This window comes from Salvelinus namaycush, chromosome 14 (genome assembly GCF_016432855.1).
Source record: "Salvelinus namaycush isolate Seneca chromosome 14, SaNama_1.0, whole genome shotgun sequence".
In the NCBI taxonomy this organism is placed as follows: domain Eukaryota; kingdom Metazoa; phylum Chordata; class Actinopteri; order Salmoniformes; family Salmonidae; genus Salvelinus; species Salvelinus namaycush.
The window spans coordinates 11,196,410-11,222,907 of NC_052320.1; the positions used below are offsets into that span (position 1 = coordinate 11,196,410).

At 42.0% G+C, this 26,498-nt stretch overlaps 1 protein-coding gene across 1 annotated transcript; it reads left to right on the plus strand.

The window, feature by feature from the left end:
* Nucleotides 1-262: 262 nt before the first annotated feature.
* On the plus strand, nt 263-25,101 carry LOC120059135 (phosphatidylinositol 5-phosphate 4-kinase type-2 gamma-like). The gene is made up of 10 exons (XM_039007969.1): nt 263-884; nt 6,764-6,861; nt 7,071-7,167; nt 10,931-11,080; nt 15,564-15,710; nt 16,041-16,079; nt 19,751-19,864; nt 20,058-20,322; nt 20,528-20,631; nt 24,123-25,101. The coding sequence occupies exons 1-10, from the start codon at nt 732-734 to the stop codon at nt 24,201-24,203; spliced, it is 1,248 nt and encodes a 415-aa protein (XP_038863897.1). The 5' UTR covers nt 263-731; the 3' UTR covers nt 24,204-25,101.
* The last annotated feature ends 1,397 nt before the right edge of the window (nt 25,102-26,498 follow it).

Below are 26,498 nucleotides of genomic sequence, written 5' to 3' on the forward strand. Positions count from 1 at the left end.
ACAGCTTTGTGTAGGCCCTAACAGTTTATGGGCACTGTTTTTCACCGTTATAGTGCAATTAATGTATTGGTTAGTGTTGTGTTGTGTAGTGGTTTTGCTGGCATGCAACGCCCACATTTTGTCAGGGTTTGCCCCACCAAGATTTACATGCGAAAATCACCACTGAGTGGTGGCCTATATGGGTTGGCAGAAAGTTCTGCACAAAGCACTGCTTTGAGAGAGAGCGCATGAGGGCTGCAATTCCTCTATGATCAATTAATCAAAAAGTAAAATTTTGGCTAGAATGGAATATATTAGATACATGACTTAGCTGACTTACTTTCATAGTCTGCTTTTATTCTCTGCATTGCTACAGTAATAGCATTATATTATTTGTAACACATATATTTGGTTTATCACACCTGAACATTTGGACCAACAGGGGACTGACTGCATGTCAGTTCCCCATAATTGTTCGAGAATAGCTGGACTGGAATATGTATTGAGTAGACAGACTAATTTGAAATCCAAAATTAGTGTTAGAACAAGCGCAAATGTAGGCTAAAACTACTAACCTAAATTTAGAAGGATCTGCGCGCGGCACGGTTAACCTTTGATTTGCATTATGCGGTGACGAGGAAGTCAGTTTGCAAAAGATCAGAATCGGGAGAAGAAAAAATAAAGTTTGAGTTTGCGGAAGATCAGAATCAGGAGTATTTTAAAAAAAGTTCCCAAGCAAGGCAAGCTTCGCGATGGCCTCTGTCGGTAACGCTGTTTCCAGTCCAATGGTGATATTGGCCCCAAAAACCAAAACCAAAAAGAAACATTTTGTGCAGCAGAAGGTGAAGGTATTTCGTGCCAGTGACCCAGTCTTGAGCGTTTTTATGTGGGGTGTAAACCATTCGGTGAGTATAACACGTTATGTTGTCATTGTCCGTTTTGATAACGTTAGCTTAGCCTATTAGCTAGCTAACGTTAACTAACTTAGCTAATTTTGACATTCCGTTAGCTAGTTACCAAGCTAACTTATCTAACCTAGCTAGCTAACGTTAATTGGCTATCAAAATGTAAATGCGCATTCAGTAAAAATGTAGCTAACGTTTACGTGAGCTAAACGAACTGTACCGAGAACAAGCTAGATAGCACTAGAAGGCTAAGTAACGTTAGTTAGGTTAACGTTAGCCAACTTGCTGCTGGCTAACTATTATTGACCGTTGACTGTCAAGTGTGTGTCACATCATCATGGGCTTTGCTCATTATATAAAAGTTAGTTAGTGTGGTCTCTAGAAAGCAATGACAGGGCCGTAGACTGCCATACACATGAGATATACTCAGTCCTCAGACTCATCTCCAGCTTGTTTGCTTTCTATCAACTGCATGTTTACACCTTCCATGTTTGTTATCCCCATGATGAAAGGGAACAGTCTAAACGGGGATCATTGAGACGTCCCAACTCTGACGTCACTCTATTGAAGTGGACATTTAAAACGGTTGAAGTGGAACTGACAGCGTTAACTACTTTGCAGATATTAAACAATCAGTAAATTATATCAGTTCAAAATATAACATTCCTAGTTTATGCTACACAACCAACTTTATAAGTGCTGTAATATGTGACTTTTTGGGTGACCCTTCAAAATTCACATGAATGTAGTAATAGATCTGACACCATAAGGCACAAGAGGGGATGGCTGCCGTTTTACGGGCTCCTAACCAACTGCTGTTTTGTTAGTTTTTTCCCAGATTGTTTGTAACTCATTTTGTACATAATGTTGCTGCTATCGTCTCTTATGACAGAACAGAGCTTCTGGACATCAGAACAGTGATTACTCACCTCAAACTGGACGAAGATTATTTCTTTAATGAGTCCGGTGCAAAGGATATTCTGCCTTGTCAAGAGAAGGCCCAAATCCCCGTCATCAGCATGAAGAAAAGACAGGAAAAAGGGGAGGATGGCGGGGTGCCTTGTAAGAATTTGCCGATGAGTAGGTAAACCACCACATCCCTCTGTATTATTGGCCAACGTGCAATCATTGGAAAACAAACTGGACAATCTACGATTAAGACTATCCTACCAACGGGACATTAAAAACTATAATATCTTATGTTACAACGAGACATGGCTGAACGACGACATGGATAATATAGAGCTGGCTGGCTTCTCCGTGCATCGGCAGGACAGAGCAGCTACGTCTGTTAAGACTAGGGGTGGGGGTGTGTGTCTTTGTCAATAACTGGTGGTGCACGATGTCTAATATTAAAGAAGTGTCGAGGTATTGCTCGCCTGAGGTAGAATACCTCATGATAAGCTATATACCACACTATCTACCAAGAGAATTATCTATATTATTCGTAGCTGTCTTTACAACCACAAACCAATGCTGTCTCTAAGACCGCACTCAACGAGCTGTTTAAGGCCATACGCAAACAAGAAAATGCTCATCCAGAAGTGGCGCTCCTAGTGGCCGGGGACTTTAATGCAGGCAAACTCAAATCTATTTTACCTCCTTTTCTACCAGCATGCCACATGTGCAACCAGAGATGCATACAAAGCTCTCCCTCGCCCTCCATTTGGTAAATCTGACCATAATTGTATCCTCCTGTTTTCTGCTTACAAGCAAAACTAATGTAGGAAGTACCAGTGACTCGCTCAATATGGAAGTGGTCAGATTACGCGGACGCTACAAGACTGTTTTGCTAGCACAGACTGGAATATGTTTCGGCATTCATTCAATGGCATTGAGGAGTATACCACCTCAGTCATCGGCTTCATCAATAAGTGCATCAACGACGTCGTCCCAATAGTGACCGTACGTATATTTCCCAACCATAAGCCATGGACTGTTAGGCAACATTCGCATCGAGCTAAAGGCTAGAGCTGCCGCTTTCAAGGAGCGGGACACTAATCCAGACGCTTATAAGAAATCCCGCTTTGCCCTCAGACGAACCATCAAACAGGCAAAGTGTCAATACAGGACTAAGATTGAATCCTACTACACTGGCTGACAGAGCTTGAAAAATATTACAGACTACAAAGGGAAACCCAGCCGCGAGCTGCCCAGTGACGCAAGCCTACCAGACAAGCTAAATGCCTTTTATGCTCGCTTCAAGGCAACCAACACTGAAGCATGCATGAGCGCACCAGCCGTTCCGGACGACTGTGTGATCACGCTCTATGTAGCCGATGTGAGCAAGACCTTTTAAACAGGTCAACATTCACAAAGCTGCGGGGCCAGACGGAGTACTCAAAGCATGCGCGGACCATCTGGCAAGTATCTTCACTGACATTTTCAACTTCTCCCTGACCGAGTCTGTAATACCTACATGTTTCAAACAGAACACCATAGTCCCTGTGCCCAAGAAAGCGAAGGTAACCTGTCTAAATGATTACCGCCCCGTAGCACTCATGTCGGTAGCCATGAAGTGATTTGAAAGGCTGGTAATGGCTCACATCAACACCATCATGCTGAAAACCCTAGAACCACTCCAATTTGCATACTGCACCAACAGATCCACAGATGACCCATCTCAATCGCACTCCACACTGCCCTTTCCCATCTGGACAAAAGAAACACCTATGTGAGGATGCTGTTCATTGACTACAGCTCAGTAGTCAACACCACTGTGCCCACAAATGTCATCACTAAGCTAAGGACCCTGGGACTAAACACCTCCCTCTGCAATTGGATCCTGGACTTCCTGACGGGCTACCCCTAGGTGGTAAGGGTAGGCAACAACACATATGCCATGCTGATCCTCAACACGGGGGCCCCCCTGTACTCCCTGTTCACACACGACTGCATGGCCAAGCACAACTCCAACACCATCATTAAGTTGGCTGACGACACAAGTGGTAGGCCTGATCGCCGACAACGATAAGACGGCCTATAGGGAGGAGGTCAGAGACTTGGCAGTGTGGTGCCAGGACAACAACCTCTCCCTCAATGCGAGTAAAACAAAGGAACTGATCGTGGACTATAGGAAAAGGAGGGCCAAACAGGACCTCATTAACATCAATGGGGCTGAAGTGGAGCGGGTCAAGGGTTTCAAGTTCCTTGGTGTCCACATCACCAATGAACTATCATGGTCCAAGCACACCAAGACAGTTGTGAAGAGGGCACGACAGCACCTTTTCCCTTCAGGAGACTGAAAAGATTTGGCATGGGTCCCCAGATCCTCAAAAGGTTCTAAAGCTCCACCATTAAGAGCATCCTGACCGGTTGCGTCACGGCCTGGCATGGTAACTGCTCGGCATCTGACCGCAAGGCGCTACAGAGGCTAGTGCATACTTACATACTTACTGACCCCATGGGGAAATTTTGTTGCAGTGTCATGTACACGTTTAAAGTGGCGTTTAAATACAAAACAAAATTGACAATACAACTTTCATAACAGTTACATACCAATACGGCCCAGTACATCACTGGGGCCAAGCTTCCTGACATCCAGGACCTATATACTAGGCGGTGTCAGAGGAAGGCCCAAAAAATTGTGAACGACTCCAGTCACACAAGTCATAAACTGTTCTCTCTGCTACCGCACGGCAAGCGGTACCAGAGCACTTGCCAAAAGGCTTCTTAACAGCTTCTACTCGCAAGCCATGACTGCTAACCAGCTAATTAAATGGCCACCTGGACTATTTGCATTGCCCCCCCCGCCCCCCTTTATGCTGCTGCTACTCGCTGTTTATTATCTATCCATAGTCACTTTACCCCTACCTACATGTACATATTACCTCGACTAACCTGTATCCCCGCACATTGACACGGTACCGGTACCCCGGAGTATAGCCTCGTTATTGTTGCTCTAATTTTTGACTTTAGTTTATTTAGTAAATATTTTTCTTAACTTAACTCTTATTTTTAAACTGCATTGTTGGTAAAGGAGTTGTAAGTCAGCATTTCCCAGTATGATCTACACCTGTTGAATTTAGCGCATGTGACGAATAAAAATGTATTTGATTTGAATTCTACACTGTGGTTACTTACCAAGAAGACAGTGAATGTTTCTGAGTAGCGGAGTTCCTGAGCCGCCTGCAGATGCAGGAAAGCCCTTGCTCCGGCCAAACGCTACGCTCACGGAGGTTAGTTTCTTCTCCGCAATATGAAGTATGTAGCGAACAACAGAGCAGCGAAATAATTTAGCTTGAGTCGTTAGGCTACTTATCACCCTCACGGCAATCAAGCAATGCATTCTGCCAAGAGTCATTCACGTGGCATCTTCATAGGATGCCACCTTTCCGATAAGTCAGTTCATCAACTTTCTACCCTGGTAGAGCTGCCCCGGTCAACTGTAAGTGCTGTTATTTTGAAGTGGAAACGTCTCAGAGCAACAATAGCTCAGCCGCGTAGTGTTAGGCCACACAAGTTCAAAGAACGGGACCGCCAAGTGCTGAAGCGCGGGGCCTGTCCTCGGTTGCAACACTCACTACCGAATTCCAAACTGCCTCTGGAATCAACGTTGGCACAATAACTGTTTTTCGGGAGCTTCATGAAATGGGTTTCTGGCCAAGCATCCGCACACAAGCCTAAATTCACCATGCACAATGCCAAGTGATGGCTGGAGTGGTGTAAAGCTCGCCGCCATTGGACTCTGGAGCAGTGGAAACGTGTTCTCTGGAGTGATGAATCACGCTTCACCATCTGGCAGTCCGACGAACGAATCTGGGTTTGGCGGATGCCAGGAGAACGCTACCTGCCCCAATGCATAGTGCCAACTGTAATGGTTGGAGGAGGAATACTGGTCTGGGGCTGTTTTTCATGGGTTGGGCTAGTTCCCTTAGTTCCAGTGAAGGGAAAGAACTTGACTGGCCTGTACAGAGCCCTGAACTCAACCCCATCGAACACCTTTGGGCCTAATCGCCCAACATCAGTGCCCGACCTCACTAATGCTCTTGTGGCTGAATGAAAGCAAGTCCCCGCAGCAATGTTCCAACATCTAGTTGAAAGCCTTCCCAGAAGAGTGGAGGCTGTTATAGCAGCAAAGGGGGGACCAACTCCATATTAATGCCCATGATTTTGGAATTGGATGTTCTACGAGCTTTTGGTCATGTAATGTACATTGTTTTAAAGCGCACGTTTACAAGTCTGTCACAAATGACAGTTCCAATAAGCCCCCTATGGTGAACGACATGTGAACCAGAAGCTCGTAGAATCATGACTATTAAGTTTTCAGTTCATCGTTCGTTGGTAGGGGGTCCTGCGTGCTCTGGGAATTACTGACTCAAATGAAAGAAATTAGTAGATTCGTTCTTTTGACTGAACGAGTCAAAGATTTTGTCAGTTAAAAGAGCTGAACTTCCCATCACTAGTTCAGAGTTAAAGATGGCAGCCCCGTGTGGCTAATGGCTTATTTGCATATAGGCCTGAGGTATCTCTGATTGGCTATGGTGTAGAGTCCGGTCCTGGACAAGACCAATGTTTTTATTAGGTTTTATTAACTGCAGTGTCTATTAATTGTCCTAATGCACGGCCAGCTTTCCCCCTGTATAATTTTCACATGACATACTCTATCTACGTCATTCCCAAACATTCTATGAATGTGTGAAAATGACGAAGTGCTCGCTTGTAAAAAAAAAAAAAAATTTTTTTAAAACGTAGTCTTCCTAGAGGTGTATATGAACTGATTTTAATATGATTTCATGTTGCTAAAACACTGTCAGTAACACTTTAAGGTAAGGGTTAGGTTTGTGGGTAGGGGTTTAGGGTAGGGACGTCCCAAGGGTCCCTGATGGCACTAACCATGATGAAAGTCTTCTAGCTAATGGGAGTACTTATTTCTGCAGATAAATGACCTAAACCAAGTGCCTGTTCCTGTCATGCTATTGCCTGATGACTTCAAAGCCAACACTAAGATCAAAGTCAACAACCACTTCTTCAACAAGTAATGTGTTCGCTCACTCTTGTTAATACTTACTCTAAATATACATAATACAATTGGCCTATCTACCAGTAGGTCTATGTCACTACTCTGTTTAAAATGCCAAAACGAATGAGGCTTGGACAGAAGTTTGGAGGGAGAGAGGGAGCGATAGAGAAGGAGAGGCTAGTAAACACTGCAAATGTGTGAATTCCACCCCTTTTCTTTCACAGAGAGAATCTACCAGGACATTTCAAGTTTAAAGAATACTGTCCTCAGGTGTTCCGGAATCTTAGGGAGCGCTTCGGAATTGAGGATCTCGACTACCAGGTACGAGTGTTGATGTACAGTGCCTTCAGAAAGTATTCAGACCCCTTGACTTTTTCCACATTTTGTCTTATTCTAAAAAATAAAATAAAAATAAAAAAATATTTAATTCCTCATCGATCTACACACAATACCCCATAATGACAATGCAAAAACAGATTTTTTGAAAATTTTCAAATTTATTAAATAAAAAACTGATCACATTTACAAAAGTATTCAGACCCTTTACTCAGTACTTTGTTGAATCACCTTTGGAGGCGATTACAGCCTCGAGTCTTCTTGGGTATGATGCTACAAACTTGGCACCCCTGTATTTGGGGAGTTTCTCCCATTGTTCTCTGCAGATCTTCTCAAGCTCTGTCAGGTTGGATGGGGAGCTTTGCTGCACAGCTATTTTCAGGTCTCTCCAGAGATATTCGATTGGGTTCCAGTCTGGGCTGTGGTTGGGCCACTCAAGGACATTCAGAGACTTGTCCCGAAGCCACTCCTGCGTTGTCTTGGCTGTGTGCTTAGGTTCGTTGTCCAGTTGGAAGGTGAAGTTTCGCCCCAGTCTGAGGTCCTGAGTGCTCTGGAGCAGGTTTTTGTTAAGGGTCTCCCTGTACTTTGCTCCATTCATCTTTGCCTCGATCCTGATTAGTCTCAGGCCGAAGAGTTGAATCTTAGTTTCATCAGACCAGAGAATCTTGTTTCTCATGGTTTGAGAGTAGGCGCCTTTTGGCAAACTCCAACCGGGCTGTCAGGTGCCTTTTACTGAGGAGTGGCTTTTATCTGGCCACTCTACCCTAAAGGCCTGATTGGTGCAGTGCTGTAGAGATAGTTTTCCTCCTGGAAGTTTCTCCCATCTCCACAGAGGAACTCTAGAGCTCTGTCAGAGTGAACATTGGGTTCTTGTTCACCTCCCTGACCAAGGCCCTTGTCCCCCAATTGCTCAGTTTGGCCGGGCGGCCAGCTCTAGGTGGTTCCAAACTTCTTCCATTTTAAGAATGATGGAGGCCACTGTGTTCTTGAGGGCCTTCAATGCTGCAGACATTTTTTGGTACCCTTCCCCAGATCTGTGCCTCGACACAATTCTGTCTCTGAGCTCTGTGGACAATTCCTTCAACCTCATGGCTTGGTTTTTGCTCTGACATGCACTATCAACGTTGGGATCTTATATAGACAGGTGTGCCTTTCCAAATCATATCCAATCAATTTAATTTACCAAAGGTGGACTCCAATCAAGTTGTAGAAACATCTCAAGGATGATCAATGGAAACAGGATGCACCTGAGCTCAATTTTGAATCCCATCGTAATAAGGTATTTCTGTTTAGAATTTTTTTATACATTTGAAAAATGTGTCGTTATGGTGTACTGTGTGTAGATTGCTGAGGGTTTTGTTTTATGTAATCCATTTTAGAATAAGGCTGTAACGTAACAACATTTTGAAAAAGTTTGAAGGCACTGAGCATATAAAACATTATTAAGAACACCTTCTCTTTTCATGACAGACTGACCAGATGAAAGCTATGATCTCTTATTGATGTCTCTTGTTAAATCCACTTCAATCAGTGTAGATGAAGGGGTGGAGACAAGTTAAATAACTATTTTAAAGCCTTGAGACCATTGAGACATGGATTGTGTATGTTTGCCATTCAGAGGGACAATGGGCAAGACAAAAGATTTAAGTGCCTTTGAGCTGGGTATGGTAGTATGTGCCAGGCGCATCGGTTTGTCGAGCTGCACCGCTGCTGAGTTTCATGTTCAATAGTTTCACATGTATCAAGAATGGTCCACCACTCAAAGGACATCCAGACAACTTGACACAACTTTGGAAAGCATTGTATTCAACATGGGCCAGCATCCCTGTGGAAAGCTTTCGACACCTTGTAGAGTCCATGTCCCGACGAATTGAGGCTGTTCTGATGGCGAAAGGGGGGTGCAACTAACTATTAGAAAGGTGTTCCTAATGTTTGGTTATACTAATTTTGTGTGTGTATAAATATATTTGATACATCTTGACACAGCGCATTATTCAAAAGGAGTATTCCTCTTCATCCACTCCCTATGTGCATGTATGGATGCCAGTAATCCATCCAGAGCCAAATGACTACTAAAGCAATAGGTTAAATATTAAGATAGTCATGTCATGATGTTGCCTGCTTGGGTACTTCAAACCCCATCCCCCTCTCTCTGCCTCTCCCTTTCCTACCACAACCCATGCGGTGATCACAGAGAGATGTCGTAAATTCCTGAGAATCTCCTCATGGCCAATAGTATTATAGACAGAGGGTAAACTTTCAGGACAAAGGAATTCTCTTCCACCTCACAGAACTTGAGGTACGAACATATTTCATGTTCCTGCCAAAGTAGGAAAGATCGGTGAAGATCCTAGCTATTAACATGTCCATTTGTCCCCATGTGGGAAACTCAGGAGAGACTGTGGGACCACATTACCATACCGCTGTTTATATAATAACCTCAGATATGAGGTTTACACCTGTTTGTTGTATAAAATGAATGAGTGAGTATGATACTGTTTGTATAATTGTGTAATATGATTTTGAACTGTTTAATGAAGGAAAATACAACTCCCTGTTGTATTTGAACTAAATCCAAGGACCGCCCTGAGCCAGTTGGGTCAGAGACCATGGGACCACCCCTCTCTGCTATCTGAATAAAAAGCCAACTCTAAGAAATTACCAGCAGACCATGCTTTTCTCCATTAGGAGGAGAACGAAGGTTAAAGTACCATTGGTGAATCTTTAACCATACCACGTGGTTAAACTCTTAAGACGAATGAGAACAAGTCTTTGATATTGACTACTAGTCTGCAGCTAGGAATTCGGTATCATTGAACGCGAAGAAAGACAACCACCGAAACATCCATTCTATAACGAATGTGACTCTGAACTCTCCACAATAACACCGAGACAGAAGGAACTCCAACAGAAACTAACTTCACTCCAACGATCAAGACACACACACACCGAGCGTAACTATATATATATTGATTGCAATTGTTCCCGAATGAGTGAGCGTTCATGTGTAAGGATTAGCATGTCAATTGTTATAATTATGGACTCTGTAGTGAATTCTTAGTCGAACGCCATTTTCCCCTTGTCTAACAGCCGCCATGCCGGTTCAGCCCACTAGGGCATATTGCTCCCATCATTTCATGTAACTATTTTAAGTTTGTTTGTTTATGCATTTCTGTGAATTAATTAGTTAGTAATAAATAAATGATTTAAGACAATTGATGTATGGATGACTCATAGTGAAGACTGGGTTCGTGCAGATAATCAACGATTTACGACGTTTGGAATGAGACTGACGTGAGGTAGAGTAAATAAATCATTAATTAGAATACTATTGATCAGATATGAAAATATCTGAAAGGTTATATTGGGAAATTATAACTTTGTAATCTAATAACTTTCCCTGGTGCCCTCGAATTCATAGTTAATTAATTACGTTATTACTCAAGTGATCGCGTAATCCCTAATTACAGGAATCTATGATAAAAACTATAAGTCTTCAATTTAACGATAGCAAAGACACGACAGTCATCATCAACAGAAGAAAACGGACTGATATGGGGAGGGACTTCCTGAACTTTTCCAATCAATCGGGTGTATTTATAAAGCCCTTTTTACATCAGCAGTTGTCACAAAGTGCTTATACAGAAACTGAATGTAAAACCCCAAAGAGCAAGCAATGCAGATGTAGAAGCACAAAAAAAGGTGTGAACTAATGAATACGACCCTGTTTTTTTTCTCATCCCTGTAGGTCTCTTTGACCCGTAGCCCTCCTGTAAGAGGTGGGGACGCCCAGGGGGAGGGGATCCTCCTGACCTCCTATGACCGCACGCTGGTCATCAAGCAGATCTCTAGTGAGGACGTGGCCGACATGCACGGCATCCTGTCTGAATACCACCAGGTAATGTAATAACCCCCGGGCTGTGGACAGCTCAATTAACTTCAGTTCAAAACTCAATTGATTCATCCCAAATGGCATATCTCCTTTATAGTGCACTCCTGTTGACCAGAGTCCTATGGGCCCTGGCCAAAATTTGCGCACTACATAGGGAATAGGGTGCAATTTGTAATACAACCCAAGGGAGGGTAAAGTTGCCCTTTTTATTATGGTCAAGTGTTGCAATGATCTCTAGTACTGCTGGGTGAAATGAACAGTGCATTTGATAAACAAAAACATTGATTGGTTGTATCAAAAGCATTAAAGCAACATGGGCTTCCTTGAATTGCAAATTAGCATCTTCTACTGAATCATATGGTCTGGTCTGTGTACTCTGGCGGAACTAGTGTTAGGTTATAGTAGTAGGGGGGTATATCATGTAGGACTGTTCATCCATGCCTCATGTTTTGCATAGCAAAACTAGGCGAGGAGAGAATCTTTTTTTTCCACCTCAATACAGTTTCTATCTTTGGAATGGAGAAATGTTAGTCAATTATACTTTTTCACAAATTTAAGTCTCATTGAACTTGGCGTTAATCAATTCGTGTTCATGAGAGGGAAAACATTTTGGCTACATTTTAATTTGAAAGCTTTACATTTACATTTTAGTCCTTCAGCGGACGCTCTTATCCAGAGCGACTTACAAGTAGTGCATTCATCTTAAGATATTTGGGGGAGACAACCACATATCAGTCATAACTATTTTGAGGGGTAGTGTACTTGCTATCAGCGAAGTCAGTTATTTATTTATTTGTTGAGGTTTGCCATTAACTAAAAATGATACAACGACAAGGTTCCAGTTTAACAACGTTTACTTCCCCGTATTTCCACAGTACATAGTCACCTTCACACTCCAGCCAGGTCCATCTCCAGTGAGACTACGGCACAGGCGTACTAATAACAGAGTGATAGCACCGTAATAACAGAAATATAGGGATACTTAAAACATGAACTTACCAATCTCCCACTTTTCTTTAAAGACAAATAAAACATCAACAAAATAATTAAATGTCCCAAGTATTATTTAAGTTCCCCATTACAAATGGGTTGTGTAACAGTTTTTATTTTTATTTCTCAAGCTGCCACTTTCCCTTACTGGGTGCCTTTAGGAGCACAAGACCGGATGCTCCCTTTTTAGTCAGACAGTCAGACAGCTGCTCCTTTGTGGCCAACCTGGAAAACAGCTTTGAGGTGTGGAATCACAGTTGTAGCAAAGGTCTGTGAGCCCCCCAGATGAAGTCATCAACATGACTGGCAAGTACTCCAGTCACATTGCAGTCTTGATCAAGCCAGTAGAAGACTGCAGGATCCACTTGTGCCATTTTCCCACCTGTACTCAGCATTGTTGCCTTGACTTTGTTGTACCAGTAGAGTGATGCATCTGCCAGGCCATACACTTTTCTTTTTAGTTTCCACAGTGACCAGACCGGACACGTCGCATGCGCAAGCGTTGCAAAATAAATGTACACGTTATTCAATCATTGCACCCACACTGCTCGCAAGCGTCTGCGTGTCCAGGCGCTAAAATAGAAATATGTTCTATTTGTGACACTCAATGCGCTGCAAGTCCGGCCTCTCCCATCTCATTTGTTTTAGGAGCATATACCCACGTGCCATCTCCTCATTGGTTTTTCTGAGCATATACCCATGTGGGTGATTGAAAGATGAACTTAGGTCCACACTCATGTCTGTTGCGCTAATGCACCTAAAGTTTTTGCCAAACGCCATATAATGTCCAAAATAAGAAGAAGAAGAAGCCTGAAGGAAGGAGGAGAGATGACCTAGAGGACCTTGTGTATTTCAGGTAAAATAACAACCCAATGTTTATATCCCAGGACAAATGAGCTAGCAACAGCAAACTAGCTAGCTAAATTGCTATAAATGTTTAATGTTTTTTGACCTGTCCCCAAATTAATATAATTGGTTCTGAGTTTTTGATATTTCAACCTGCGTGTCCTGATCGCGTCTGGTGTGGGGTGGACAAAATCAATGTGCACACGATGGCGCACGCGTGCGGTCTGGTCAGCATGTTAGCTTCATGCGGAGGTCGGATGTGAATGCAATTTCATTGTCACTGTACAATTTCTGGGGCAGGCCATGCACACTTATCCAGGAATGAATGAAGTGCTTTTCTTTATATTCACAATGCTTCCAGCGCTGAAGCGTGTGAAGTGGTGGGTTATGTGAAGGTACCACACACTTGGTCCCAGCTCATGTAGATCTACAGCCACTGTTTCATTGTACTTGGAAGCCAGTGGCAAACTAACAGCTGGTCTGGGCTTACCTTTGCTGTATTTCTGGCATGTGTCACAACTGTTCACTATCTGCCGTAGAATGGAAATACTCTTTTCATTATTCCCAGAACTGCTGAGTCATTTCTGAAGTCTATCAACAATACTTTGTGTTTTTCCTATGTGGTCATGTGCTCTGTGTTGGTCAGAATCTCCATGTTCTCTGTGTCCATCAGAATCTCATTTTTACTTGAACTCTGTGTGTTCTCTTTGTCTAAAATGTTTAAACAATAGTGGCCTGAGGTAGTAAGTTCAAGGGTCACTGGTTGTTTAAACATCACTGCCTTGTAATTTTTTATGTCTAGTACAGCCCCTGCCTTCTTGAGGGAAGCTTTGCTTAAAACTTCTTATGGCTTGGGGGCAGTATTTCGACGTCTGGATGAGAAGCGTGCCCAAAGTAAACTGCCTGGTCTCAGGCCCAGAAGCTAGGATATGTATATAATTGGTAGATTTCAATAGAAAACACTCTAAAGTTTCCAAAACTGTTAAAAATAATGCATGTGTGTATAACTGAACTGATATGGCAGGGGAAAACCAGGGGAAAATCCATCCAGGAAGTGGGATTGTTTTGATGTGGGTATTTTCAATTGAACGCTTATAGAGTATCTAATGGGTTAGATTGCAGTTCCTATGGCTTCCACTAGATGTCAACAGTCTTTAGACATTGTTTCAGGCTTGTTTTCTGAAAAATGAAGAAGAATGAGACCTTTCTGTCAGTGGACTGTAGAATCATGCAGTGCTGGTTTGCGTGCATGACCGATTGCGCGCCCTTTGTTGTTTTTCCTTTCTATTGAATACGCTATTATCCGGTTTAAATATTATCGACTATTTAGACAATTGACAACCTGAGGATTAATTATAAACATCGTTTGACATGTTTTGTCGAACTTTACCGGTACTATTAGGATGTATTCATCTGCATGTTTTGACCGCCTTTGAGCCAGTGGATTACTGAACAAAACGCACCAACAAAACAGAGTTTTTGGGATATAAAGAGGGACTTTATCGAACAAAACAAACATTTATTGTGTAGCTGGGACTCTTGTGACTGCAACCATATGAAGTTCTTCAAAGGTAAGTGATTAATTTTATCGCTATTTCTGACTTTTTAAATTCCTTTACTTGGTTGTAAAATGTTTGTATGCTTTTGTAAGCGGGGCGCTGTCCTCAGATAATCGCATGGTATGCTTTCGCCGTAAAGCCTTTTTGAAATCTGACAAAGCGGCTGCATTAACAAGAAGTTAATCTTTAAATTGATGCGTAACACTTGTATTTTTTATGAATGTTTATTATGACTATTTCTGTAATTTGAATTTGGCGCTCTGCAATTTCACCGGATGTTGTCGAGGTGGGTCGCTAGCGGAACGCCTGTGCCAGAAAGGTTAATAGTAAGGAGATATCTGCAGGGACCACCTCTGTTTCAATTTGACACTTAGTCTGACATTTTTGGTCAGACTAAGTGGGGACATATTTGTAACTTGGATAGAGAGAAAGAGCAAGACAAAGAGAAAAAGTAAGAGCAAACAATTTGGTTCCAGTGTAGAAAAAAGTTTCATTTTCATATTCAACCAGAGGTGAAAGGAGTCATGTGAATGTATAGTACTGGTGTGTTCCAGATGGCATCCTATTCCACAGAACCATTTCCCTGCCGCTTTATGAGAAGTTGTGAGCGCAGTTTGGAATCAAAAAGCTCTGTTTACCTAGCAGTGGATACGATCACGTGCAACTTCAAATGCAGCTCATTCAAGTTAACAAACATGTAATCAGATACATCACAGATTTCATCAGAGGATTGATTACCTACTGTAGCAAGCCAGCCAGGCAAGGTAAAATATCACAAATAGAGATGGGTAAAGCCAGAAGAATAATATACTTGTTGAACAGAGCTATAGCCGTAAGTCTTGCATGTTTTTATTGTCATCACTCACTCACTATTTGTCAAGGTCCCGACTTAAGCGTTAAATATCCTGCTACAGAGCTTTTTGGTGCGGGATGTGTGTGCATCCCTCAAACGTGACGTTTGTTTGTAAACAACAAACAAACAAAAAAATTGCTCTATATAATGCATTACTTTTGACCAGGGCCCTTGGAGTCATTTCAGACACAATCACAGTCTATTCGCCATTAATTTGTCCCCCTCTTCTCCCTGGCTGCAGCACATAGTGAAGTGTCACGGCAGCACTCTGCTGCCCCAGTTCCTGGGGATGTACCGTGTGGGTGTAGAGAATGAGGAGACCTACCTGATCGTCATGAGGAACATGTTTAGCCACAGACTGGTGGTGCACAGGAAGTACGACCTTAAGGTGAGACTGAGCCAAACACACACACACACACACACACACACACACACACAGTACAACATCCAGATGAGAGAGAGACACACCTAGGGTTGCAAAATTCTGGTAACTTACTGAAAATTCCCAGGTTTTCCAGGAATCCTGATTGGAGGATTTATTTCTTAAAAACCTGGGCATTTTGGGAAAGTTACTGGAATTTTGCAACTCTAGTCACCTGTTGTATAATGCTTGTACACCGGTAGTGTTCTGTAATGCTTGCTCCTTACGCTACTTCATGATTTACACTCGTATAATCCCTGACCTTGCCTATTAAACTCTAATCTTATTGATACTCAGGGCTCTCTGGTGTCTCGTGAAGCAAGTGACAAAGAGCGGGTAAGCCAACTAAGAATGTCTATCTCACCCAACCAACCATACATGTGAAAATTGCCTTAAGGACTAGCTCTGTTAGGCACCCACAGTAGTGTTGCAGGTATACCGAAAGTTCAGAACTTTTTAAATCCTATAACATTTAAAAAACATTTTGGTACTAGAATTTGTTACTTTCGGTACTTCTATCATACACATTTCACGTCGTCTACTGACTGAGAAAGGATCAAGTCTGTAGACAATATCGCCTTATGGCACGAGAGCACCGTGCCTGCTCCAGTTATCCATTGCTAGATCTAGCCTGTATTGAGGAACCACTGAACTCACTGGGAGTCTGGGGTGCATCATGTTAGCTCCCCTCTCATGCTGTACAGAAGCAAACAGTTGAATAATGTTGCAACTGTTAATTACTGTTCGCAAAGCAATGTCCTTTACAGGCTAGAACACTTTACAATGCAAGAACAGAACATACCGGAAGCTTCCAACTTTTTTTGCTCTCTTACAGATGACGCTAACATCAATTCACTACCATAGTACTTTGTTTGTGGTACCATAATGCAAAATGTGCTGATTGTCACAAAAAAAACATAATCATTAACCAGGTTTCCATCCAACCTTTTTATGTCGACAAAACAAAATACGCTAGACAAGGTGGGATCTTTTTGGGTTTGTATTGATATAATAACCATCATATTGAAGTAAACTTAGTCACGTGATAACATGTTCTGTGGTCCTCCCTCTACGACTCATCGGGAAAGCATGCAGTTTATTAGGCTACAGATTAACTAAATTATGATGAATTTAACAGGGTGGTGAAAGTGCAAGGTGATGAGCTTGATGCCCCTTTCCAATAAATATCAAGGGTCTTATTTTGGTGACATGATAATCGATGCTTGGCCGTCATTTGACAAATACAAATCTTACTATTTTGTCCATAATATAATCTCGCTATATAAAACAATTTTTTTGTGAGAAACATCAGTAGAGTTGAAAATGCGATGGAAACCCATTTAACGATGAGACAGCCTATAGGGAGGAGGTCAGAGACCTTACCGTGTGGTGCAAGGACAACAACCTCTCCCTCAACGTGATCAAGACAAAGGAGATGATTGTGGACTACAGGAAAAGGAGGACGAAGCACGCCCCCATTCTCTTCGACGGGGCTGTAGTGGAGAAGGTTGAGAGCTTCAAGTTCCTTGGTGTCCACATCACCAACAAACTAACATGGTCCAAGCACACCAAGACAGTCGTGAAGACGGCAGTCGTGAACTTGTTATCAGTATAAAAGACACCTGTCCACAACCTCAAACAGTCACACTCCAAACTCCACTATGGCCAAGACCAAAGAGCTGTCAAAGGACACCAGAAACAAAATTGTAGACCTGCACCAGGCTGGGAAGACTGAATCTGCAATAGGTAAGCAGCTTGGTTTGAAGAAATCAACTGTGGGAGCAATTATTAGGTAATGGAAGACATACAAGACCACTGATAATCTCCCTCGATCTGGGGCTCCACGCAAGATCTCACCCCGTGGGGTCAAAATGATCACAAGAACGGTGAGCAAAAATCCCAGAACCACACGGGGGGACCTAGTGAATGACCTGCAGAGAGCTGGGACCAAAGTAACAAAGCCTACCATCAGTAACACACTACGCCGCCAGGGACTCAAATCCTGCAGTGCCAGACGTGTCCCCCTGCTTAAGCCAGTACATGTCCAGGCCCGTCTGAAGTTTGCTAGAGAGCATTTGGATGATCCAGAAGAAGATTGGGAGAATGTCATATGGTCAGATGAAACCAAAATAGAACTTTTTGGTAAAAACTCAACTCGTCGTGTTTGGAGGACAAAGAATGCTGAGTTGCATCCAAAGAACACCATACCTACTGTGAAGCATGGGGGTGGAAACATCATGCTTTGGGGCTGTTTTTCTGCAAAGGGACCAGGACGACTGATCCGTGTAAAGGAAAGAATGAATGGGGCCATGTATCGTGAGATTTTGAGTGAAAACCTCCTTCCATCAGCAAGGGCATTGAAGATGAAACGTGGCTGGGTCTTTCAGCATGACAATGATCCCAAACACACCGCCCAGGCAACGAAGGAGTGGCTTCGTAAGAAGCATTTCAAGGTCCTGGAGTGGCCTAGCCAGTCTCCAGATCTCAACCCCATAGAAAATCTTTGGAGGGAGTTGAAAGTCTGTGTTGCCCAGCAACAGCCCCAAAACATCACTGCTCTAGAGGAGATCTGCATGGAGGAATGGGCCAAAATACCAGCAACAGTGTGTGAAAACCTTGTGAAGACTTACAGAAAACGTTTGACCTCTGTCATTGCCAACAAAGGGTATATAACAAAGTATTGAGAAACTTTTGTTATTGACCAAATACTTATTTTCCACCATAATTTGCAAATAAATTCATTAAAAATCCTACAATGTGATTTTCTGGATTTTCTTTTTCTCATTTTGTCTGTCATAGTTGAAGTGTACCTATGATGAAAATTGCAGGCCTCTCATCTTTTTAAGTGGGAGAACTTGCACAATTGGTGGCTGAATAAATACTTTTTTGCCCCACTGTACCTGGTTTATCAATAGATATAGCATTCAAATAAATGATTACCATTATGTTATGGAGCTACATTGGTAAAAATGAAGTCAAATTGATTGTATGATGCAATTAATTCATTAATACAGCGTTTCCCAAACTCTGTCCTCGGGAAACCAAGGGGTGCATGTTTATTTTTTCCCCCTAAGACTACACAGCTGATTCAAATGATCAAAGCTTGATGATTAGTTGACTATGTAGTGCTAGAGCAAAAACCAAAATGTGCACCCCTTGGGGTCCCGAGGACCGAGTTTTGGATTCTGCATTAATGCATACATGGCTGTCTCTGAAAAATGTCAAATGTAATGAGTTTGAGCTCAAAAGATTTGTCTGGATCAAGTGCCATTCTGTGATTTTGGCTAATACACCTTCTTTTGCCATGGTATCGAGCATCGTGATACTAAATCTGCTATTGGAATTGAAGTCAAAATGCTGGTATCGTGACACTAACCCACAGTACATGTGACCCACCACCTTGATTCGGTCTTATGTAGCAAAATGTTTTTTTTTTTTTACGTTGGATAAAAGTAAAGACTCAGCGACTATAAAATTGTATATCATACACTGCAGTTGAGGAACAATGGGGAAAGTAATTCTGCATTGAAAGTTGTATATACTGTATCCTACACTATTGCATCTTAGCCACTCTGTCACTGCTCATCCATATATTTTATTCTTATATATTCCCATTCCTTTACTAGATTGTGTGTATTAGGTTTTGTTGTGGAATTTGTTAGATATTAGGTTTTGTGGAATTGTTAGATATTACCTGTTAGATACTGCTGCACTGTCAGATCTAGAAGCATACACATTTTGCTAAACTCGCAATAACATATGCTAACCATGTGTATGTGACCAATAAGATTTGATTTGAATAGTAAGTTAGTTGTTTTTTTCCTCATGAGGTTGTGGCAATCTACTGGTGGAGACTAGAAACAATTGCATAATATTACAAATTGATGATCCTTGAAAAATAAAAATAAATGCAGTGGAATGGGCTTCGAGGTCCAGAGTTTAGTTTTAGGGGCCACTTGACATGCTTGGGAAAGTTCTCATGCGTTTGTTTCATAACGGTCCCTCAGGTGAAAGAGCTGCCCACCTACAAGGACATGGACTTCAGAAACAACATGCAGAAGGTGTATGTGAACGAGGAGCAGAAGGAGAAGGTCATGGAGAAACTCAACAGAGATGTGGAGGTAATGTGACCTCCACAGATTTAGAACTAGAATTCAGTCTATTTCTACATTGACCTCTCAAGTTCTAGAAACTGTCGTCCTATTCTATTGAGTCTAACACAAGGTGGCAGTAGAAACATTCTAGCTGTTTGTTGCCATTATACCACCATCTCCATTCATAGTCATCATCTGGTGTGTGTGTCCTGTTCTATAGTTTCTTGTCAAGCTAAAGATCATGGACTATAGCCTGCTCCTGGGTATCCATGACTTGGGGCGGGCTGAGCGGGAAGAGGAGGAGGGAGAGGAGCCCTCTATTGAGGAGGGTGGGGAGACTGAGAATGGCCTGATGCAGGTCCCTAACGCGTGCTCCTACGGCACGTCTCCTGAGGGCATCGCTGGCTACATGGCCTCCTGCAAGCCCCTGGGGCCCGGGGAGTTTGACCCCTATGTGGATGTGTATGCCATAAGGAGTGCCCCTGGTAAGTTTTAGGGAAGTTGGGAAATTACAGGGTTTGGATCAAGTCAGTAATTTTAAGCAATTGGATTCTCAATTTCCCTAATGAATTAAATGATTTTTAAATGGAATTGACTCTATTCCTGGATTCGAAGTTACACTGCAAGTTGGGTCATTTGGGTTTTTAAGCAGTGACTTTATTCAGCATCTGGTCTGTTTTCCCCCCTCAGGAGCCCCTCAGAAGGAGGTGTACTTCATGGGTCTGATAGACGTTCTAACACAGTACGACACCAAGAAGAAAGCCGCTCACGCAGCCAAAACTGTCAAGCATGGGGTGAGTGAAAAGGGCGAAGGGATGAGATACTCAGTGCATACTGTAATGTTAACCTTTATTTAGCTAGGCAAGTCAGTTAAGAACAAATTCTTATTTACAATGACGGCCTGCACCGACCAAACCCAGACGACGCTGGGCCAATTGTGCGCCACCCTATGGGACTCCCCATCATGTGATACAGCCTAGTGCATACTGTGCATTCATTGCTTTTTCTAACATCATTCCCTATTAATCAATAATTGAAAGTGACCTATTCCCAATGCAATTTCTTGTTTTCCCTGGTTTCGATGTTGTGCTGATCACATCTTTGAGATTAGAGGGTTAAGGGTCTCCCATTAGAATACAGTGCCTTCAGAAAGTATTAACACCCCTTGACTTTTTCCACATTTTGTTGTTACATCCTGAATTTAAAATGAATTACATGTAGATTGTTGGTCATTGGCCTACACACAATACCCCATAATGTTAGCATAATTGTTTTTGAACATTTGACTAATTAATAAAAAATGAAAGTTGAGTCTAAGTATTTAATCCCTTTGTTAGGGCCCAAAAATGTGGCTTAACAAGTCACGTAATAAGCTCACTCTGTGTGCAATAATAGTGTTTAACATGGTTTTTGAATGGCTATCTTGTCTCTGTACCTCACACATACAATTATCTGTAAGTTCCCTCTGTCAAACAGTGAATTTCAAACACCAATTCAACCACAAAGACCAGAGAGGTTTTCCAATGCCTTGCGAAGAAGGGCACCTATTGGTAGATGGGTAAACACAAATTATCCCTTTGAGCATCAAGTTATTAATTACACTTTGGATGGTGTATCATTACTCCCAGTCACTACATACTGTATATAGTCGTCCTTCCTAACTCTGTTGCCGGAGAGGAAGGAAACCGCTCAGGGATTTCACCATGAGGCCAATGGTGACTTTATAACAGTTACAGAGTTTTGTGGCTGTGATAGGAGAAAACTGAGGATGGATCAATAACATTGTATACTGAACAAAAATATAAACTTAACATCCAACTGAGTTACACGTTCATATAAGGAAATCAGTCAATTGAAATAAGTCCATTAGGTCCTAATCTATGGATTTCACGTGACTGGAAATACAGCTATGCATCTGTTGGTCACATACCTTAAAAAAAGGTAGAGCCGTGGATCAGAAAACCAGTCAGTATCTGCTGTGACCACCATTCGCCTCATGCTGCGTGACACATCTCCTTCGCATAGAGTTGATCAGACTGTTGATTGTAGCCTGTGGAATGTTGTCCCACTCCTCTTCAATGGCTGTGCGAAGTTGCTGGATATTGACGGGAACTGTAACATGCTGTCGTACACGTCAATCCAGAGCATCCCAAACATGCTCAATGGGTGACTTGTCTGGTGAGTATGCAGGCCATGGAAGAACTGGGACACTTTCAGCTTCCAGGAATTGTGTACAAATCCTTGCGACACGTTAACATCAGCTGACGCTCGCCCACACGACACCATACACGTGGTCTGCGGTTGTGAGTCCTGTTGGACGCACTGCCAAATTCTCTAAAATGACGTTGGAGGCGGCTTATGGTAGAGAAATGAACATAACGTTCTCTGAGAACAGCTCTGGTGAACATTCCTGCAGTCAGCATGCCAATTGTACGCTCCCTCAAAACTTGAGACATCTGTGGTGTTGTGCACATTTTAGAGGGGCCTTTTATTGTCCCCAGCACAAGGTGCACTTAAGTGTAATAAGGTGTAATAATCATGCTGTTTAATCAGCTTCTTGATTTGCCACACATGTCAGGTGGTTGGATTATCTTGGTGAAATGCTCACTAACAGGGATGTAAACAAATTTGTGCAAAATGTTTGTGCTTATGGAACATTTCTGGGATCTTTTATTTCAGCTCATGAAACAAGGGACCAACGCTTTATATGTTTATATTTTTGTTCAGCGTATTTACTACACAATACTAACTTAATTGACAGATTGGGAAAAAAAGTCTGTACAGAGTAAAACTATTCCAAACCATGCACCAAACCTGTTTGCAACAAGGCACTAAAGTAATACTGAAGACATTTGGCAAGGTAACTAACTTTTTGTCCTGAATATACAGCCTGGTCTCATAAACTAGACGTAACATATAAAAAATAAATCCGGGACAATCAAAATAGTATATGTTTGGTATGGTTACATAAGACGGATGGTTACTTAAGGCAAAAACGAAAGTAGGGTGGTTTGTCGGGATGGGTGGGCGTATAACGTGAACGTCTAGCAACTCAAAGGTTGCGAGTTTGAATTTCATCATGGACAACTTTAGCATTTTAGTTCATTAGTAACTTTTCAACTTCTTGCTACTTTTTAGTTACTTTGCAGCTACTTAGCATGTTAGCTAACCTTAAACCTTTTAGGTTAAAGGGTTAGATTTAGCTAACTTCTAAACTTAACCTTAACCCCTAGCCTAGCTAACATAGCCACCTAGCTAGAATCTGTAACATTGTACATTTTGCAAATTCGTAATGTATAAAAGGATTGTAATTCAAAAAATATCATACAAAATAGGTGATGGACATCCAAAAATTAATACATACCATATGAAACATAACATATCATACTAAGTGGAGGTATTGGATTTATGTACAGAATAATACAAAATGCTCTGAGATAAGGTTTGAATACAAAGTGTTATGTTTGGGTCAAACCCAATACAACACATTCCTGAGTACCACTTTCCATATTTTCAAGCATAGTGGTGGCTGCATCATGTTATGAGTATGCTTGTAATTGTTAAGGACTGGAGAGTTTTGCAGGATAAGACAGAAATGGAATTGCACTAAGCACAGGCAAAATCCTAGAGGAAAACCTGGTTCATTTGGCTTTTCACCAGACACTGGGAGATGAATACACCTTTCAGCAGGACAATAATCTAAAACACACGGCCAAATCTTCATTGCAGTTGCTTACCAAGAAGACGGTGAATGTTCCTGAGTGGCCGAGTTAGATTTTCAAGTAGATTTAAGTCTAAACTATGGCAAGACCTGAAAATTGTTGATCAACAACAAATTTGACAGTGCTTAAAGAAATTTGAAAAGAATAATGGGAAAATGTTGCACAATCCAGATGTGGAAAGCTCTTAGAGACTTACCCAAATATACTCACACCTGTAATTGTTGCCAAAGGTGATTCAAACATGTGTTGATTGAGGGGTGTGAATACTTGTGTGTGATAGTTTTCCACTTCATTTTCAATGTCTAAAAACATGTTTTCACTTTGTCATTATGGGTTATTGTGTGTAGATGGGTGAGATTTAAAAAAACAACAACATTTAATCCATTTTGAATTCAGGCTGTAACAACAAAATGTGGAATTAGTCAAGAGGTATGAATACTTCCTGTAGGCACTATCTTATTTTAACTTTTATCCAAAAAATTAGCATTTCATTGACGCTTTTCATTCCCATTATATGAGCTACTCAGTCTGACGTGTACCCTTCTCTATGCCTCTGTCTTCAGGCTGGTGCTGAAATCTCCACTGTCCACCCAGAACAGTACGCCAAGCGATTTCGTGATTTCATCTCCAACATCTTTGCATAGCAGGACATTATAACCACCACTGATACAACCAACCTTTTCCCATTTAGATTGGATGGTTTGTATTGTTCTTTCTCTCTCTTACTTTTGTTCTGGGACTTTTTGCCTTGTTTTTTTTCTGATGTACATTTATATCATGAAACATTGACCCAAAAACTCTAAACACACAGATCATGTTATTTTGATCTCACACTTGACTGTTTCCATTGTTGTAATGTATTACTGACTGATACATATTTATTTTTAGATTGATAAGATTAATGTGATTCCATATTGATAAGCACTCTTGACTGACTTTGTAGCAAAAGGGTACTTAGGCTAATACTGCTGCTTTGTGTCCTCAGAGATGTTACACTGAAAAGGATAGATTAGACTTAAAGGGACAACCTGGGATTGATACATCGACCACTTTGTTTGTTTGAATCCCAGATTGCCCCTTTAACCCAGTCAGTTGAAATCCTGGGTCGTGTCCATTAGGCACCAAACAGAAGGAAACGGCGGGAAACTGGGAGGTGCTGTACTACCAATGACTAACTACCTGAACTTGTCCAATAAGAAATCATGGTTATTTACAGGCTACTGAACACAACCCTGGATTGGTCTGATCTACTGAATATACTAATATAACTGGACATAGGAACATATCATTGTAGTGAACCCTACAGTAAATATCAGAGCAATTTGTCTCAGTCTTCTGGGATTTGCCATGAACGTCCTCCATCATCATCTCACATTGGATCATGTGTAGCATTATGCTATCATGAGTGGACTTGAAACCAGACCCTGTTGTTGGACTGACAATGTCCTTTTGAATACCTTTTGGTGCCTCAAACTGAGTCATTTTTTTATTTTTATTATTATTATTTTTTTTTAAATAAATTTTATCCCATTTTCTCCCCAATTTTCGTGGTATCCAATCGCTAGTAATTACTATCTTGTCTCATCGCTACAACTCCCGTACGGGCTCGGGAGAGACGAAGGTCGAAAGCCATGCGTCCTCCGAAGCACAACCCAACCAAGCCGCACTGCTTCTTAACACAGCGCGCCTCCAACCCGGAAGCCAGCCGCACCAATGTGTCGGAGGAAACACCGTGTACCTGGCCCCCTTGGTTAGCGCGCACTGCGCCCGGCCCGCCACAGGAGTCGCTGGAGCGCGATGAGACAAGGATATCCCTACCGGCCAAACCCTCCCTAACCCGGACGACGCTATGCCAATTGTGCGTCGCCCCACGGACCTCCCGGTCGCGGCCGGCTGCGACAGAGCCTGGGCGCGAACCCAGAGACTCTGGTGGCGCAGTTAGCACTGCGATGCAGTGCCCTAGACCACTGCGCCACCCGGGAGGCCCTCTGAGAGTCATTTTTAAAGGACTTCTTAAGATCATTGTTATGGGGAATATAAGTATAATCATTCCAACTCCCTCTCACATTGTCATGCCAAACATGTTTGCTTGACAATGACAGCAATGGACCAAGCTAGAATAAAAGATGAGTAGAGGTGGATGATGGTCTATGCTTGGTCAGATTTGATGACGACTATTATTATTATTATGACATTTGAAGAGACTCCACAGAAGAGCTAGCTTGGGTATTATGTGTTACTCATAGAATATAGCACTACATTTCAGCTGCTTTATGCAATTTGATTGCCTTAAAGATGTGATGAGTTTTCTAGTATAGAAGTTGAATACATTGACGGGCTGAATAGTTGCAGTATGAGTAAGTGAAGCCTTGTAACCATTGTGATTGCACATCTTGTATTTTTGCAAATCAGCTTTTGGATCTAAATATATTTTACAAAGATTTTCTGAAATGTGTTTTTTATATAGATTTTACATTACAGCAGTCACACATACACATCTCTCTTGGTGTGTGGTTAGTGGTACAGTTGATATGGTTGTGAGTTTGGTATTTTATTAGGATCTCCATTAGCTGTTGCGAAAACAGCAGCTACTCTTCCTGGGGTCCACACAAAACATGGAACATGACATAATACAGAACATTAATTGACAAGAACAGCTCAAGGACAGAACTACAGTACATACATTTCAAAACGGCACACAGCCTACATATCAATACAATATCTAGGTCACGTAGGGGAGAGAGGCATTGCTTTCTTGTGTTAGTTTGATAGGGGGTTAGTTTGGTTAGCATTACAGTTGATAGGGGGGTTAGTTTGGTTAGCGTTACAGTTGATAGGGGGTTAGTTTGGTTAGCGTTACAGTTGATAGGGGTGTTAGTTTGGTTAGCGTTACAGTTGATAGGGAGGTTTGTTTGGTTAGCGTTACAGTTGATAGGGGT